Genomic DNA, 19,189 nt, shown 5'->3' with positions numbered 1-19,189 from the left:
AATTTTTCAGTGAAAGGTGTGGGCCAGCTTCAATCTCTGTATCATTTCTGTTGGAAAAAAAAATGTAAAATAGGCTTTTCTTTCCCTTCAAAACTCAATTTTCCTTCCCTAGAGTCCAGAAATCTTTGTCGTTCAAGATGAGAACTATGCTGCCAATAGCGAAGTAGCGACTGAAGCGAGAAATCATTAAAAATGTAACTTACAGAGAAGACTTGAGGCTGCTTATTCTTTTGAGGGAGACATGAGGAGGAATTTTCTTGGAGGCAGTGACAAAGAAGTGACAAAGAAGCAGCAGCAGCAGAAGTAGTAGTGACAAATAGGAAGAATAAGTTTCTCTCTAGCTTCCCAAGACTAAGATTGCCTATTTGATATTAAACTCAGTCTTAAATAATCTTCACTTTTACCCTCTCTGAGCAGAGCTGCAGGGTTTATCTTAACTCATCAGCCTCCTGAGGAGAGCCAATGAACGGAAGGCAGAGTTGTTCAGCCTGTTTCCTCAGCGTTCGCCTAGACTCTCAGCACAGGAAGCCTAGTGCTCTGAAAAGTCAGAAGGAGGAACCTCTCCACCTTTTAGGAGTCAGACGATCAGGAGCACTCACAGCTAGAGAAGAGGAGTGGGAAGGAGAGAGAGAAAACACTGACATTGGCTGCTGAGTTTGCACTGGCAGGCAAGAAATGCTCCCCATGACCGCAGCTAGGTTGGCAGTGGGATGGATGGAGTGACGGAGCTGGCTGAGCCATGAAAACAAGAGCCAACATGGGAATTGCTGGGAAGACTGTGTGTGTTTTTGTGCTGTTCACCATCACCAAGGGCGTGAGAACAGTAGGTGAGTCTAACTGGGACCAAGCAGCCATCGGGATGGAAGAAGGGGAAATGTGCAAGTGTTTTCTTTCCACAAAAGCTATTCATCATGCTATGACTTTCTTTGATTGCTAAAAATTATGGAGCACAGCTAAAATATGCTTCCCCCATATCTACTCCTGCTCTTCTTTTCTTAGTGTCCACAAGGCTGCCAGGCATTGTGACTTCCATGTAGTCAATTATTTAGTGACCCATAGCTGGGAATGTACCCTTTGTTACAAATAAGCTTTTATACTCAGAACTGTAAATCCAGGACATCTGAGCAACTGATCCATTTGACATATTAAAAACATGCCCAGGAAAGTGTTTGTGAACTTGAAGCTTTTGGCAGTGTGGTTTCTACTGAAGAGAAGCTGCAGATAGACTGAAACAGGACAGGGATTTCTATGCACCTTTCTGAGGATTGGTGGGTGCCCTAACAGTAGGGAGCAGTTTCTGAAATATCATTCTGAGGTTTACGGGTACAGTCAGTATCAAAAGTGGGAAAGGCAGTTTTTTGTCAAAGACAGTGGCACTCCTAAGCATTTCTAACCCAGTCTTTTAGTGTAGTTGACTTAGTTGTAATACAGTTTAGCTACAGCGGTTTATGTCTCCACATAATCTTCATTTGCATTTCTAGACCTTGTGCTCTTCCAGACACAATGCAGCAGTCCAGAGACTTGGTAATGGAACTAAGGATCTGAGCAGCAGTTCCAGAAACCTAAACTGATGAGACATCTCTGAATAATACATAATGTGCACATGTCCATTCTTATTAGGACAGGCAGAAATAAACTGCATGGACATGAGCTATTCCATTCAGATTGGCCAGAAAGTAAAAAAACCATTCCTTGGTGATGTTTTAAAACAAAACGGATGCAGTCATTGTTGGCAGCGAGGGAACACCTGTCTATAATGTGTTTGGCTGATCAAAAGAGGGATCCAAAATAGTTACCTCTGTGCTACCTATTGGAAAAAATAAATAAATACTTCACAAACAGTGTTAAACTTTGCATTGGCAACTCCACAACAGGCACACTGGAGGTGTAAAAAACTGTCCCAATTCTGTAGGTAAGGATCTGCCTGAGAAGAATACTGAGGAACATGCGCAGGGTCATGCAGACAAATTATGGTAGTATCAGAGACAGTCTACATTTTTTAATACAGCTGCTCAAAAGGTGAAAAAGTATGGAGACATCACAAGAAGTTCAAGAAAATGTGGGAGACAAAGGGATATTGTACTGGCGAAAAGTCTTTTTAAAACGAGACTTTGCTGCAAGTATTTAAAAAAATCCAATGAAAAAAAAAAAAGTTATATTTTTCACCCAAAAGGTAATGGGATTTTAACTTCTTGGAGTCTTGGTGAATCAATGGTCTTGCCCTTCAAAGAACACAGAAAAAGACATTCAGGTAAAATCTAATTTCATGGTTGAACCTTCCCCACCCTCAATAAAAAGCAACCCACATCTGATGGGAAGTTTTTTAGGTAACTCTGCTCTTCAATAAGCTAACACTATTTCCTTCAGTATTAGGGTGGCTGTTCTGAGCAAGGTGTAGTGGCAAGGCTTTTTTCATGAGAGATCCCAGGCTAAATGAATCAAGCTGATCCAATGTGTGTGTTCTATCCAGAGACTTTTAATATTGCATGAAGCTCAGAAGGAACTGTGTCCCCCCTCCTGAAGGCTAGAGCAAGCTACTCTGAATGAATATAAAGCCATGCCAAAAACTGTTGTGTCTAACCACACTTTATCTACATTTGCATTTTCCTTAACTTTTCCTTAGCGTGTTGTCTTGTGTGGTTTGGTTAGTTTTTACTACAGCAGAAAGGACAGCCCAGAAGCAAAGCTGAAGTCACTTCATGATGGTCATATCTAGATCTGCCCCCAAGAAAAGTTGGATAATATGCTGCTGAAGCTGATGGTGCATTATCTATACTAACAATCCTTCTGCAATCATCCTCATAGTTGCAGCAGTGGAAAAGACTAAAAATTAAAATCTTTTTAACACTCTGAAGACTTCTCTGTTTTAACTAAGCAGACAGGACCCCTTAGGTGGTTGTGTACGTATGCCAAAGGAAAGGGGATAAGGGACGGCAAGGTCTTCCTTGAGAGTTTCATGCAACAAGTCTCTTTTTATTGGACTGAAATTTACAGTGTTGAACTTTTTAAGTCCAGCATCTGCAGTTGTATCCTCTGACAGCAGATATGACCAAGTGCTTCAAAAGAAGCTGCAAGAAATCCATTGCCAGTAATGTCATGTGATTCTCTATGGCTGTTCATCTTTATCAAGAGTAAAAAAATGAACTGAGTGGCATAGTATCAGTGCTGGAATTAGAGTGTACAAGGTAAATAAAAGTGCAATAGATTTACAGAGCATCTTGGCTGGAATTCAAGTTTACCTCCATACATAAGTTTCTTGAATGCTACTGTTTTCATTTAGTTTCTTTCCTTAATATAACTTGTAAATTCTCTTTCGCTAGTGTACTAGTGTTTTATTGCCTTCTTACTTTCTCTGTCCTAGTTTGTTTCAGTGCTCCTGTCTCTGTTGCTTTCTATTCTTGTTTACTGTGGAATCTTGCTTCAGATAAAAAAAAAAAAAAAAATCATAGCCAAAACCCCTATTCTGTTAAATTTACATTTGTCTCCATTTCCCTATTTCTTTGATACTCTTTTGGGTCTACGTGCATGAATTATCCTGTCTTGTTTGACCCTAAAAACACTTGAATACAAACCGCCTGGTTTGCTTATACAAATGCTTAAAGCAGAATTCCATACTATTAAATTAAGAAAAAAAAAAATCTGAAAAGACATCTAAATTGCCATAGTGCAATCTTCAAAGCCTGTTTTTGTGACATTAATGTTTTACTTCGCTGTGGTCCAAATGCAGTGTCTGAATTCACCTAGTTGCAAAACCACAGAAACAAGGAAGTCCAGTCTTGCAAACTGACCACATAATCCATCACTACAAAGTGATTTTTTTTAGCTGAGAAGGCACTTGCAGAAGGTCATGCTACTTAAAAATCACAGTTGCTATATTTTGGAATTGAAAGTACAATCATTCAGAAGAAAAAAAGGGTAGGGAATCTTCTTACACTGCCTAATATTTGTACTGAGTAAGAAAATGCTAGGAAGAAAAATACTATGCTAAAGCTAAGCACTAAACAAGAAATAACTGACTTTTAACCATATAAAAGTAAGGTCACAAGTGTGTTTTTACAGCAGTTCTTATCTGCCCTCTGCAAAGTAGGAAAAAGAAGGCACGCAACCAACTACTGTCAGTCAATGCTCTATTTTTATTTAGATGAGCAGGAAAACACCACTTAAGCATAAATAAACATTACATCTTATTTTATTTTTTTTCTCATGAGAAAGAGAGTAAAAGGCCAAGTTCAGCATGTGCAGCAGAATATAAAATGATCTTTATCTGTTTCTGTATTGAGAAGTGGGAAGCCTTTGCACTTTGTTACACGTGGTGTCACAGTGCTGTTCTGAAAGAAATAACACCCAAGGCACTTTAGCATCGAATGTAAATCCCTTTCCCCCTCATCCATTGCAGCTCACATGCTGCAAAGACAAATATCCACTTCGCACATGGAAGTTGCTATACCAAGTTCTAAGTTTACAGCCAGACTGATATACATGACAGCTTGTTAAGTTCAGTGATGATTTATTATCAGTTGAGGATCTGGCCAATGGTGTTTGTTCTGCCAGCTGGATGTCTCTAATACATCATTAAACACCAACTAATTCTTTCATTAAAGAAGTGTACTCATACTTTTTTCTACAAAGTCATGTTTATATTGAGATACAGCCCATTTATGTGAGGGTAGAAGCAATACCTCAGAAAAGACCTCTACATCACTGCACCAAATCGTCTTTTTTGCAGGTATTGTATCATGAAGTACTTTTCATAAACAATCTGAGTACCAAAACCCACTCACCTTATTGAAAGGCTGCTTTAATCCTGATTGAGGCAAGATTTTCTATGGTAATTTCCAGCCTAAATTGTACTACATATTTTTATTGCATTTTGAGCTGCTAAAATTCAGCACTCCATTTAACACTACATTTGGCTTTCTCTCCTTAATTCGGTTCTTTATCCATCATGCTTTGCTCCAGTGGTCCCTCAGTTCTTTATTAATTTATGATTATCAAGAGGACACTGTATCAAACTGCATCTCTAATTAGGTGAGGTCTAACCTCTTTACTTTGCCTTCAAATTCAGCTGTCTTGAATAATTTCTTGAAAGGATGGCAGAAGAGAAATGTGTTAAAAGGAGAACAGAAGAAGAATTTGAGTATAAAGAAAAAAGGAATAGCTGAAGATAGGAAAAAAGAATAAAGGGAATGAAATGAGAATAGGAGATATTTTCAAGGAATGATTTCTAGTATGGATAAAAAAGTGTAACTGGGAAACTAAGAATAAAGGTTTAAGTTTCTTGTTCTGTCCTTCTAAAGACATGTCCACACTGAAAATAAAACAGAACCAGATGAGCTCAGGCCAGCTAGATTGTGTATTTCTATCACAAAAATTAGAGTAGTCTAACTACTTACTACTCACCTGACACATAGGGCTGGTTTTACCCTGCGCTCTGTCCTGTGCTACTGTGGCTACATTTTCAAGAGTCACAAAGCCACCACATATAAAACTATGTCACTACTCTAGCAGTTCCTACCCTCGTATAATGCACTTCCGTTTGTTCATCTTTCGCCTAATTTCAGAAAGGCCTTCCTAAGCATCACAGGCACTCTGTGGCAGAAGGAGGAGAGAAATGCAGAGCTCAGCCTCTTGTATCTGGCCTCTTCCAAACGTCTGGTACTGCCTTTCAGATTATGACTTGCTGTGACTCATATAATATACTCATTCTCAGACACAGTTACTAATTGGCTTGTGGTATGATCATTGTTTCAGTTCGTTATACCTCTAAGTTTAATACGTCACAATCTGCAGTGTTGGGGGGAGATGCACCAAAACACTGTGAGAGGGTATTCCTATAAGAAATACAGACACAATAGGATTATGTCTGTGAAAGTAACAGCTAAATTTCTGAAGAGGTTGTATGGAACCTAAGTCCTTTTGGGGGCAAGAAAAAATATACTGGGCTAAAATCCGCTATAAAGAATAACAGAGGCTGGAAATCTTTTCTATTTGAAAACAATCAAAAGTACTTTCAAGCTGCGTAACCAGTGATTCACCTGAAAATTTTAGTGACTTCACAACAAAATGTTCCCATTTTTAAAAATCTCTCTTTCTTATTTTACTGTGAGAAAGACTGTGAGAAACAGGAGAAATGACTAAATAACTAATACCACAAAGGTACTGGTACAACCAGCTATCCACGAGAGTTGTCAAATACACTACATAAACCACACTGAGCAAAACAGAGCAAAGTGTTTCCCCCCATCTTTTTCAACTACAGTAAGCTTAGCATGACAATGCTAACCAGCACATTTTTGAAACACCATTGCAAACTCCTCAAGTAAGTATTTTTTTTCCTGAGAAAGGATACGTCCATTTTCAAACTTAGAAGTGGAATCTGTCAGTGCATTGGAATGTGCACTCAACATACTGGAATAGACCTTGAGAACCTCCTCAGATACGGATTAAAATCTTCTTCAATAGTCAAGGAGATACAATGAGGAATGGCATAATATTATTGGTATTATATATAAATGAACTTCAGAGGCTGGAGTCAAACCAGAGGACCTCAGTCTAAAGTATTCCTACCCTACCCACCTGCCAAGTGAGTCTCCAAGATGAAACTGGATCACAATGGAGTTGTATCCACAACCAAAATAGGATGGTTCAACTATCAGCTGTACAGAACTCCCAGAACCTAACTCAACTCTTTTATGCATCAGTGTGACAGACAGTGTGTACTCCCGAGCTCTGTTCCTTCTGGCTAATAGAAAAAAAAAAATTATGGCCATTTTCCAGAGTCCACTCATTTGTGAAGGGTAAGACCAAAAGCGAGAAGTTCTTTAAAACAAGTACGTAGATACACGATCATCTCCCTCGCATGCAATGAAATAGGTGACAGTACTGACATTTAGTTATCGTCCTACAGTTTTCGCTGCACTGAGATGACCTTCATAGCTCACACCTCCTCAAATTTCTTGTTCTCTGCGGGCCCACAGAGAGCAAGGCCTTTGCTGCACTGGTTGTCGCCTTTCTCAGCTACAACAAGCTGCCAGTCCAGCTCAGCTATAACATGAGATTTCACCTTGAGAGAAACAGCAGTGCAACATACTGGCTTGTTTCCAAGCCTTCGAATAGATAAATGCTGACATGTATGGCATGTATGGCTGAATGCATTTGTTATAAACCAAATGGCTATCGCAGAGGAAACTTAAGCAGCTGACGGTTTGTTGGCCATTTCTCAGTATGAAAGCTAGAAAACACCTCCCCCTAGAAAACACCTCCTCCTAATGATGTATTTCTGTTTACAGAGATAAACATTATTCTCTATTCCACCTTAAGAGGAGTTCTTTAAAGTCTTTTTCAGAGGCCTCATTACAAAAGTAGGAAGCTATATGTAAGGAGAGGATAATCAAGATTTTTTTACTAAATAATCTACTGTCTGGGAAAAAGCTCTTGCACTGCTAAAAGCCTTCTGAATTAATAACAAGATATAAGGGAATTCAGAATCCCCCTACAAATTCATTGCAAACCTGAAGTTGTATTTAAGCATGATTCAACAGATTTTAAGCTGACTGATGTGGCTAATTGTTTGAAGTGAATGGCACCCGATTTATTCAGGGGAGAATATGACTGGAAGGCATACCAGAAAGCACCACTTTCGCTCCCTTTTTCTTTACAGCCTTGAAGTACACTAGCTGTAATATTGGGGAACTTGTACATTGCAGTAGGCTGCTTACGAGATGCAGAGTTGAAAGACAAGGAGAATGATACTGCTCTAATATGTAAATGGAAGCGTACACGGTTAAATAATGCACAGTATCATCATCCCTGTGCAACGTTTGCAAACGTTATACAAAAAACACCCCAGCCCCAACCCACAGTCTGTTTGAATGCTTAGGTTTGCTTAGTCATTCTTGGATAAGGTCAGCCATACTGACGACCTCACTTGGCACTCTGAGGCTCTTGGCAGTGTCTAAAAGTGGAGAGGAAACACTTTGTTCTTCAAATTTCAGACACATGCATAGAACTCGCATCCAGAAACCATCATGAGACAAAAGGCTTCTATCAGTTCCTCTCCTGGTAAAATCATCTGAGTTTAAAACATACACCTCACTTTTTCTTGAAATGTCATTAAGCAGAGAAATCTTGTCATTTAAAAACAGTTCCAGTGTAATAATATATCACAGAACACTGTTGACAACTAAATTAAGGAAACAAGTATTTGTGGGGCTGGTGAGTAATTTGTCTATCAGAAAAATGGTGTGAATAGATAGCACTGTTCTTCATCAGCCATGCTTGGAAACATTAATCTATAAAACCTGTCAAGACTGAGCAGCAGAAAGCTAAGTTGAATTTCCTTTATTTAATAAAAATGGGAAGTGGGTGGCTTCAGTGAAATACTATCCCCACCCAATTTTCCTCTTCTGCCAGCAAGAAAAGCTTCTCAGAATTACAGAGTGGCTTCCACGTTACACAGCTGGAGTTACTAATACGTTATAGCACTGTGTAGTGTGTGGTGTGGTGTAGTATAGGGCGATATTGCAGCTATACCTCCCATCAATCTGCAGGAGCTAGATCTAGGTTTGGAAATGTCTTCACCCAAAAGATACTTAACCATCAAAATAAGAAGACAAAAACTTTTATAGGTATCTGTAAGTAGTTAAAATGCAGTGAACTGTGTTGATTTTGCAAGTCAGAAATCATTTCCCGAGAACATAGTTCAACAGAAGGAAAAACTTGGAATGGTTGACTCACTCAGAATCTAGAAGACAATGAGATTTCAGAAATTTTAAGGTAAAATCAACTATATTTTTCTCAAAGGGGCTAATAGTAATGACTTGACTAATAATTTGAAGTCAATGCTCACTAAGACCATTTCTTATAGCATTGTGAATGTTCAGGATCTGGGTTTGCCAGCCATTGCGCCAGCCAGCAGAGGTAATAGAATACCAGTTCTGGGTAGGTGATAGAGAAATACAGCAAAGTTGGGTCTGACGAAGCGGTCAGGTCTTCTCTGAGGAAGACTTTGACAAATGTTTGATTGATCATGCAAAACTAAGGTCTTCTAATTCTTTGCATATGCCAACTGAACTTTCGATTGTCACTTTAATGTACCTCCTAAAAAGGTTTGAGGAGGGGGTTAACATTTTTGGAATAATTTGTGAAAAACTCATTTGTCAGTATGAATCTGCTTGGTTAAATTTTGTTGTTCTTCCAGATTGATGCATGGTTTAAAAGTAGTACTCTGATCTTCTCCTCACACACATCTCCCAGAATGTCACTAAAACCACTAGTCAGCCCAAGGAAAGAGCAACCTGGGGTTCCAGTCAGAAGTCAGTGGTTTACAGTCCCAAAGTTTAATGGTCACCTTTTAAAAGAGGAAATGAGTGAAGTGGTAGCGGAGGCTGTCTTGGGCTACCGCTATAGGTATTGTTCCTATTAACTCACTAATGGTTTCGCCAAGGAGATTTTGAAAAATAAAGCTTATTTATCTGTAACACACAAATTATGGATTTTTGAAGCTATTTGCTTTTAATTTCAGCAGGACCTAAAGGTCACAAAAGTTCCATTTCCTCAACTGCTCTTCACATTGGTTAACAACCTTATTCCTGAGACTCTTGTTTACTCTCAGTCTCAAAAGTGGCTCACAAAGCAGAGTGGGCTGCCTATGTAAGTGCAGACAACACTAATGCATGTATAATCAAATCACCTTGAAGAACATTTACAGGTAACCTTTCTTTCATCTCTGAGTGCTTGTCCACATGTAACTTTACTGTAGACAAAACCTATCAAAGAACACTTTATTAAGGAAAAGGTCCCAACGTGACTAGTTGAAACAAAGCAGAAAAGCCAACCATCCCAAGGATGAGATCGTGTTGAGAAGCTTCATTGGTTAAGGAAATGGTGAAATGAATCTTGGGGTTAGAAATTTGACCCTTTAGATATGTCACTGGAAGACACAGGCAAATTAGGGGTACCAAATCTGGTCAAAGACAGCAAACAGGACTCATGTTCAAAAAGGAGTAAGTCCTGAAAGCTTACTGAAAAAGAAAACCTGGGCAAATTAGTTTCTTGGCTAAAAAGAAATTCGGGGACACATAAGAAAAAAAATGTTAAAATGCAATCCTGAGGGTGTGACTTGAATGGAATAAGCACAGAACACAGAGGAGCTGTAGTAGTGGTCTGGCTCTCCACCCATTGATGGCTAGTGTGATAATTTCCAAAAAGGAGAAGAGGACCAGGTCCAAGCTTTTCCATACAGACATCTAGCTTCAAGTACATAGTTCATGGATTATGAAGAGATAAAGATGGGAGGTTTCATGCCTGATTCCAAGCAAGAGTGATCTTTTAAAACCCAAAAGAAAAGTGAGTGTCATAGCAAGAAAAAAAAAATTAAATAGAACATGTTTCCAAGCAAATGCAAAACAGAATTCAAGAACAAGTCATACTTACTATTAGTGAGTCAACACAGTTGGTACCTCAGTTGAATTAAGTTTCTCTGCAATCTTAGCCTTGCAAGCAAAAAGCACAGAATATGGGCATATTTTTTACCTTCACATCTGTGTGCCTGGCACAAAGGTGGGTAGGAGTTACCTTCATGTCATACAGAGACAACTAAAGTAAAAAAGAACAATCATAGTGTGAATGCATATGTACACATAGTGTACACTGATGGTGTGAATGTATAGATTCACAAAGATTCAGAACATGAAAGACAGCCCTGAGACATGAGGCAAAAACCGTCTTCCTACTCAAACCTCCACCACTGTAAATTTGTGTTGTGGTCATGTTTGAAAGGTGTAGACAAGGCCTTTGCCCACAGTGTTGGATTTTGTATGAATGCAGAAGTGAAAGTTGTTTACTTTGTTGTTAGCAACAGTTCTAGAGAAAAGTCATTACCATGTAGCCAAATACAACAGTCAAATTTCTGTCATTTCAGCCTGTAACTGGTAATAGCCCTGTGGGCAAGCCCCTGGAGGATTTGCTAATAGAAACACACTAGTCAATGTTGAACTGCTTAAGACAATGGGTGGGAGTACATTCTTCCTCTAGTATCTAGACAGACCTACTGAGATGAGCCCCAGTGAACAGTTCGTTGGTAGTATTGACAGGGTAGGCTGTCATAGGTTGCTGGCTCCATAATCCACAACTGTAATATGACAGACAATTTGCAGATGAGCACAGGAAGACCCTTGCCCTGGCATGTAACAGTGCAGCCAATTCTCTGTGAAGCACAGAGCGGAACTCCAGCGTTATGAGGGACATCCCTGGGTACCTTCTCACTGAGCCTTATTCTTCTTTCTCTCCTTCAGAGTACAAGAGAGTGTCAGCAACAGTAGGTAACAGCTCTGTGCTCACCTGCTCTCCCAAATCAGATATGACTATGGTAACATGGAGAATAAGCCCTGAGGCTGGCAGCCTCTGCATCTTGGGATACAGGACTGATGAGAACAAGACAGATAGAATAAACTGCAGTGACAGCGTGGACTGGAAATTTAGACCAGATCAGGATCTTGCCCTTGAGATACGGCAAGTAGGAATAGCTGATGAGGGAAATTACACCTGCGACGTGGCATCACCAGATGGGAATTTCCCCAAGACGTACCACTTGACCGTGCTGGGTAAGGCACTCCTTCCTCATTTTACAGTTCTACAAAGGACTGTTTGGGCTTGGACATACAAACCTCCTCCCCCCATGCATCCATAGAAGCATGCAGTAAGCAGAGGACCTTTCTTGCAGAGATAAACTGTCACACAACACATTGGCAGTAGCTCTGTGTCTCCCTTCTCCTTATTTCCCAAAACTCTTCTCCCTTTTGCCACCCCCTTTTCCACTGTCTAGTCAGAACAGACTGTTGTGATGCAGTTCCAAATATATTAACAGAGGATTCTGCATATGCTTCCAGTTATCCCATAGAATCAATCACTAATACAGTAATTTAAGAGACCTAAAGCATGTGACAGTAACGCTTCCAAGTGCTGAGATACTCTATCAAGCACAGGATGTTCTTATCCAGATAAGAATGGTCCCATTTCCTCTTACACCGGCATTCAGATACATTTTAAACCATGTGTACGGTGGCTGCTTAAGACGTAAGTCTAATCCAGCCCTGTATTTGGGGGTAATTCCCTACCACGAAGTCCAGGGAGACCTCCTCTAATAATACATGCCTGTGGAATCTCACCTACGTGGGGAGAGCTGTCCAAAAGGAACAGAGAGGCATGATCTTTGTCTCTTGTGACTCTGGCCCATGTCACTGTAATGCAATGGCACCTCCAACTTTATTCTCCTCTTTCCACTCTGTTCATTTTGGGTAGAGAACATTCTACCCCAATTGTGTCAAACTAACTCCATGCATCTCCCCTTCTCGATGCTTTGCAGTTCCCCCCCGGCTGATCCTGTCCTGTGATGACCACGGGAACCCCGTGTGCAAGGCAGCGACAGGGAAGCCAGCTGCTCAGATCTCATGGGTCCTAGAGAGCAACTCCACCCCCAAGGAAGAAGGCCATGCCAATGGGACAGTGACTGTTCTCAGCAAGTTCACAGCATATAGCACCAGCATGATTAATACGACCTGCATTGTGTTCCATCCAACTGGGAACCAGAGCAAGTCCGTAGTCTGTCAACTCCCAAGTAAGCTTCCATTTGTGTGTGTGGCATTCAAGATCCTGGTTAGTCTCCTGTGCCCATTCTTTTTACATCTAGGAAGGAAAATCTATAAAAGCTGTGGAAACATTCAGTGAAGTCCTACATGGACAAGCAAATCATCTACTCTATGATTCTATGGTTGTATGATTCTACGATCATCCCCAACTGCATTTGCCCAGAAGCATCGACAGCTTGTTTGTGTTCTAGACGCTGTTTCTGAATCGTTCCTTTCCTAAGAGGGATATACTTCAACGCGATAGTATTCTTTTTATAGTACAACTGTTGCTGAAAACAGAAACAAAGCAGTGATGATCTCCATGTTAAAATAATCACTTTGAAGCAGAATGTCAGCAAAAGTTTTTTAGGTGCAAGTGAAAAGTCTTTTGCTCAGATCATGGTAAAAGAGGGAAAGAGATTCAACTCTTGTGTGGTCAGAAGAAAAAAAATCACTTCATTCCGAGTTGTGAATATCTGACAGTGTATGACATTTGGTTTCTACTTTTTGCTTTGTTTGTAGCTTTTGAGCACTACACATGAGTTGCCATACTGAGATATGTTGAGTCCTTGAGAGGGTCTCAGGTATGGCTTAGTGAAAAAAATCATCACTGTGGGATTTGTGGGATCTGCTTTTGTCTCTGACATATTTGTGTTTTTCAGACAAGTTTCATTATTGAAACTGGCTTCTGCTAAAGGGGATTACATTTATTTTATGAGCATGCCAAAAACGTGTGTATGAGCTAAATCAACTTTAATCTTATACTGAAATAATAAAGAAACGGATCAGTAAGAAGATATAACTAAGACTGACTTTTTGTGTTTAGAGAACAGCTTTATCCTGCACGTCTCCATCATTTTTTGTATCCTGATCATTATCACCTTCCTAGCTGTTATTTACTACATTAAGCTCCACAGTGACAGGTATGTATGACAGGGTGCTAAGGAAAGACTGTTGAATGCTAGAAGAAATCTTTAAGTACTGTTTATGTCTTGAAATCGTATGATTCTCTCAGCCTATGCTGCTATGAATAACTGAAATAACTACATCAAATATTTCTACGGTGCAGAAAGTGTGCATTGCACACATCTTCACTGAATAATGCATCTCACTAAAATATAGATGGGCAGAAGTTGGCAGAGGATCCTTATTGCATTGTCTGCTACACTAAAGGGGAACTCTTTGTTCTAATAGGAAACTGGGAGAGTAAAGCTATTCTTCAGCTCTGTGATAGTCTGACAGGGTCTCTCCTGTTTAGATCAGGTTCTGCAACCTAGTAAGTTCTATAAAGTGCCAAAGGACTGACCAGTGCTATCCTGCCATATCAACAGAGGAGACAGCAGATTGAATTTGTTATTTATGAAGAAGCTCCCTGAGTGAAGCTAGACTCTAGCCCCTTTAGGATTTGCTGTGGAGAAAAAAAAAAAGCAGCTCTGAGGGAAAACTAAAAAAAATCATTTGTGCAGAGAAAGGATGAATTAGTACCTGTACTGAAAAACTCAGCTATATTCCCTCCTTCCCCCATTCCAAAACATCTTTTTTCCCAAACCTTCTCCCTCAAAGGTGAAGAATCAGCTGAATACAATTTCACTAACCATAAACTGTACCTCCTTCCAGAGGACTTTTGTTTTTATCTTCTGCTTCTATTTTGTGCTTAAGCTCCCACAAACGTGAGAAAATACCTCTAAATAAAGTCAAGGTGCCATAATTTCAGGGTCAAAAGTCAAGGAAAGATAGAAGGCTTCGTGGCTTTACTCTTGGTGACAAGAAAAAGGACATGTTTCTTAAGCTTGTGAACAAAGAAACCAGGCTGTAATCCAGTTAGACCTTGGATTGAGGGAGGAATTTGCTTTAATGCTTGTTTTCTTTTTCACAGATTGTGCCATATAACCAAACCTCCTGAAACTAGTGTTACACATTTTCCACAGGTAAGGAGAATAATGCAAATTAGACCATCACCAAACCAGGGGTCTTCTGGTAGCCCTGAAGATATGGTCAGTAAAGGGAAACCATTAGATTTTTACTCTCTGCTTTCAGCAGATGCTGCTGTGTCTCTTATGTTTGCTCAGGACAAAACAAAGCCTATCATCACAGTTTTGACCTGCAACAAACATTAGAGGCATGTTCCAATGGCAAAGGCTCAGCAACTGCCATCCTTTATCTTAGCAAGGAATGAGTGCCAACACATCTCCCTGGTCAGATCAGGTACACCCCTCATAACTGCTATAAAAACAATACTCAGAAGGGAGGAAATATCATGGGCTGGGAAATATTAAGAAAGCTATTAGTAAACAAGAGGATAAAACAACCAAATATAAATAAGAGCTTTTCTACACAGGTAAGATGCGTTACATCTATATTGTAAATATCTGTGCACCAACAGCAGCCATTAGGCTCAAATTGTGTCATCAACATAAAAGTTGCTTTGGTTTTGGTTTGTGAAAAGACTTGCTCAATTATAGTTATTATTATTACTCCTGCTCTGTTGCCTCACCTCCTAGTTGTTGCTGACACAGTTGTATCAATGTAAAATAATGGGTTAAGTACCAGTGTTTTTGCTGTCACATCACACAACTTTCACTAGTGTATCTGTAGACTGAAAATGTAGACAGATAGAGGAATCAGTCATGTTAAAGACCCTAGCATGTTATTTGCTTTTTCTAGATACCATTTTTTTGCAGGCCAAAATAAATGGATAAAAGGGAAGGAAAAAGAGGCAGGCGAACCAGCACCTCAGCTTTACCTTGTAAATCTTTGACAGAAACACCAATGCACATTCTTTTTTAGAAAAAGCAACAGGTTTTTTTTTTTCTTTAGTCCAAGAGGAATAAATATGGAAACATTTTTTTCCTGTTGCATTCTTCGGTCCACATGAAAGGATTGCAGAGTCTTGCCTAACTAAAGTACTTGTATTTACATCTGGTGGTTTTGTTTTCCTAGGATGACACAATGGAAGTTGAACCTTATACTACTTACGTGCAGAAGGAAAACATAATTTACAACTCAGTGTCTGATCTGACAGTGGGGCAGAATCTTCCACAAGGACTATTCCAGCAATATGAATGATTCAACAACACTGGAATCAAAGGGAGACACTTTATAAAAGACTGGTTATAGAAAAAAAAACTTCTCAGAGGATTTCTTCAGGTTTTGGGGCAACATAGCTCACTAGATCTGTTCAAACACCAGTGCTTGCTGATTAGTCTGTATAGTTCTTTCCCCCCACCTGCCCATTTTACCTTCTTCCTTGGGAAAGGAAACAGCTTTACTGTTATTCTTTGGGACAATGTGACTGACTGCATGCCATAGCTTTTCCTGGAAATCTGTTGTGAGCTATTCTTGCCTTGGAAATCCTAGTTTTGCCAGTCACTCCTAGGGATTATGTTGATGCACTTGACACTATATTGCACACATTTGGGAGATGGGTAGAGTGTTAGGTCTCAACCAAAATGAAACACTCTTCCAGCAACAGCCACTTTTTTCTGATTCACAATTTACTAACGTAGTGGCCGGAGTATCCACCATCAAATCATAGCTAAAATGGCTGAAGACGTTCAATACTCCAGTTCTGAAAACAGAAACAAATGATGAATCAGGGCATCCACTAAGAAAGAGACTTCGCTAGCGTAGTTAATTTACTTGTCATGTTCACATCCAGTGTTTCCACTTAAATGTGTTCATTCTGTATTTAGATTGTTGTTCTCATCACTTTTCCATAAGATTCCATAAGATATGATATTCCTCTCTTTGTTAAGAATATTGGCATTAAGATACTGCAAAAGAATTACGTTACTCAAATCTGGTAAGCTACTTTTAACAGATACAAACATCAAATATTTCACAAAATGAAAAAAGTTCAAATATATCTTTTATAACTGTGCAATAATGGACAAAAAAAGATAAAATGCTTGCTAATTCTAGTCATATTTATTATAACTGCTACAACTGAAGATATTTTTCATTCGTATCTAGATCTTTTATTGATATTCTTTTAAATATACTTGCAAGTTCACTTTTTTGTATGTCAGCCTATATGTCTTAATGTGTCTCATGCTGAGGTGAATTCTTCTCACCTTCCCAAAAGATTCTTTGGGAATAAGTCAAATAAATTGTCCTCTAAATACTAGCAGTTCTCAAACTTTTTTTCATAGAATCATAGAATCCCTAGGTTGGAAAAGATCATTGAGATCATCAGGTCCAACCTTACCTGTCCACTACTAAACCACATGCCTGAGCACTTCATCTACCCATCTTTTAAATACCTCCAGGCTAATCAACTGAGTCAGAATTCTCTGAAATTCCACACTTAAAATAGGTATAATAGTGTCCAATAACCTTTCTTCCCACCTAAAACACAGTGCCATCGCTTCTTCTGTGGACTGGGAAATCATTTATGTTGTTCGGTGTCCATAAAACTGGGGTTCATCCTATGAGACAGCAGCTCTTAAAGGTAGATTCTTGCCAGTTTATATGTAATGTTTTGTATTTACAGAAGTATAATACCTGCTAACCTGCTGTCTAGCTGTGGGGTTTTATGATCTTTTATAGTCTCATTAAACTGGACTAAATCATGTGTGTTCCAGACCTGCATGTTACTAAGCTTCTAACTGGTTGGTGATTTCTTTTGTCCTCTACTTTATTCCACATTCAAGCCTGCTATGGGCCGAAAACAATATTTCAGTTTGTAGCTGTGATTAATAATATGAGCGAAGAGTCTTACGTATGCATACATATGCAAATATTCTCTATGTACCTAGCATCACAGAAGGTCTAGAGCAGAAAGCCCCTTCCTGTGCTCCTCTTTCTGCATCAGGGTACTTGCTACTTCTCTTTGTAATGTGCTGCTGTTGTGCTGCATTTAGCCTCCATGCAAAAGTGCTGTGTTGACTGTCTCTCAGTGGCCGTGCAAGCCTGCTCTCTGAACTCCCTAGCATGTTGCAAAGTCACAGGAAGAAAGTCAGCAGCTTTTCAGCGCCTCCCATAAAGGCTTTGACTTTGACCACATTTACCAATGTTATCTTACTGCAGCATTTAACTTTGCTAAATGTGTATCTCCCACCATTACTGCTATATTTTATCTTCACACACACATTCCAGTCTCCTGACAGTTTACAACTGCCATTCCTGCTCTAATCAGGCAGTTAATAATCATGGTTATCATATGGCTGTAGACTCCTGAGCACGGAGCTCAGATGCTCAGCAAGTCAGCAGATTCTGTGCTGTTGTGCACCCACAGAGCAGCTGCTTGCTGAAGTGCCGCAGGCCTTCTTCAGACTATGGGCTTATTCTTTATTCATTGCCCTTTAAAGTAACATGCAAGTTTGCTAAATTGCAAAATTTAGCAGAAAGTTCATTATATCGTCTCTTACCTGCTTCAGACAGCTTGCCGAACAACATAATTCATTAAAAGTGGTGTTATAGATATTAATCTGTCTTTGTGTCCCAACAGTGTTTTGGGACTTACAGCTATGATTTCTTCCAAGTATCACCTACTCCTAATTGTGGTTTACTATAAAACCTACAATCCAATTTGTAATCATCATAAACCTTCTGGTTCAGTGTGTGACTGCTCTGTAGTTATACCCAGCTTACTTTCAGTTATGAATTAAAATGACTGCCTGATCTTCTCTTTTCATCCTACTGACAATGGAAATTTAAGTTTTCAGATTAGAGCTGGATGAGTTGCACATGAACATTCACATAGCCACCTACCTTAAGATGTAGCAGGGACATCCTCATACAAATCTAGAGAATGAGGGTATTAGAAAGAGAATGCTAAATAAATGGGTTTTTTTACAAAAAAACAAACCAAACATGTATTAAAAGAAGTTTTAAAAAATCTGAAGTTTTTATAAGCAGAGTAAAATCTGACTCATATTTAACTGTCAGGGAAAGAAAAGTGCAATGCATTTAGTCATAACTAGAAAGCAAGTTCAAAAAATACATTTGCACAGAAATAAGCTACGCAGTCAGAACAAAACCTGTTCTCAGAAAGTACTAAGCAAAGAATTTTCACTAATGAATGTATTTCACCAGTGAATTTGTAAGAAAGGCTTCCATAGCCTAACCTGTTCTCCCTTTCATTCACTTTAGAGAAGCCATTTATCTCTGACAGACTAAATATGCCAGCTGTCTTTGATCACATTAAGTTTAGAAATATTTACCCTTGTGCTTTTTGTCATTTACCTCAGATGGGATGCTCCTCAATTAGGAAATTTCATAAATATCCAGAAAGGTACCCCATTATTTTTCTTCTATATCTTCGCTTAACCTCCTCAATGACATCTGTTCAATAAAAATGATGGGTTTTAGGGTGTGGGAGTACTGGATTATCTCATAATTCCTTTATGATCCCCATCATTTGCCACTGTCAGCAACGCTCCTCAATATGTAGACATTAATAGGCAGATGGTATCTTGATGTTCTGAGTTTGCAAGCACCTTGAATAAAGGCATCCTAATCCAAAACTGGGGCTCTTAACACCTTGTGAAAATACAAATAATACACAGAATCCGCAAACTGAGCTACATGGGAAGTTTGTTTTCTAAGTATTATGCCTCACA

General features: G+C 39.3%; 1 protein-coding gene across 2 annotated transcripts; it reads left to right on the top strand.

The window, feature by feature from the left end:
- Positions 1 to 511: 511 nt before the first annotated feature.
- On the top strand, positions 512 to 18,952 carry LOC104055844 (cell surface glycoprotein CD200 receptor 1-A). 2 transcript variants are annotated; one of them, XM_054056787.1, is made up of 7 exons: positions 512 to 827; positions 2,174 to 2,251; positions 11,295 to 11,603; positions 12,365 to 12,616; positions 13,453 to 13,549; positions 14,503 to 14,554; positions 15,567 to 18,952. In XM_054056787.1, exons 1-7 carry the CDS (start codon positions 740 to 742, stop codon positions 15,690 to 15,692), a joined length of 1,002 nt encoding a protein of 333 aa, XP_053912762.1. In that variant the 5' UTR covers positions 512 to 739; the 3' UTR covers positions 15,693 to 18,952. The 2 variants fall into 2 exon arrangements, with proteins under 2 accessions (XP_053912762.1, XP_053912763.1); XM_054056788.1 differs by lacking the exon at positions 2,174 to 2,251 and having other exon boundaries at positions 15,567 to 18,950.
- Positions 18,953 to 19,189: the final 237 nt, after the last annotated feature.

Source organism: Cuculus canorus, chromosome 1 (genome assembly GCF_017976375.1).
Source record: "Cuculus canorus isolate bCucCan1 chromosome 1, bCucCan1.pri, whole genome shotgun sequence".
In the NCBI taxonomy this organism is placed as follows: Eukaryota; Metazoa; Chordata; class Aves; order Cuculiformes; family Cuculidae; genus Cuculus; species Cuculus canorus.
The sequence above is the reverse complement of the archived record's forward strand: the minus strand, read 5'-3'. Positions and strand labels throughout refer to the sequence as shown.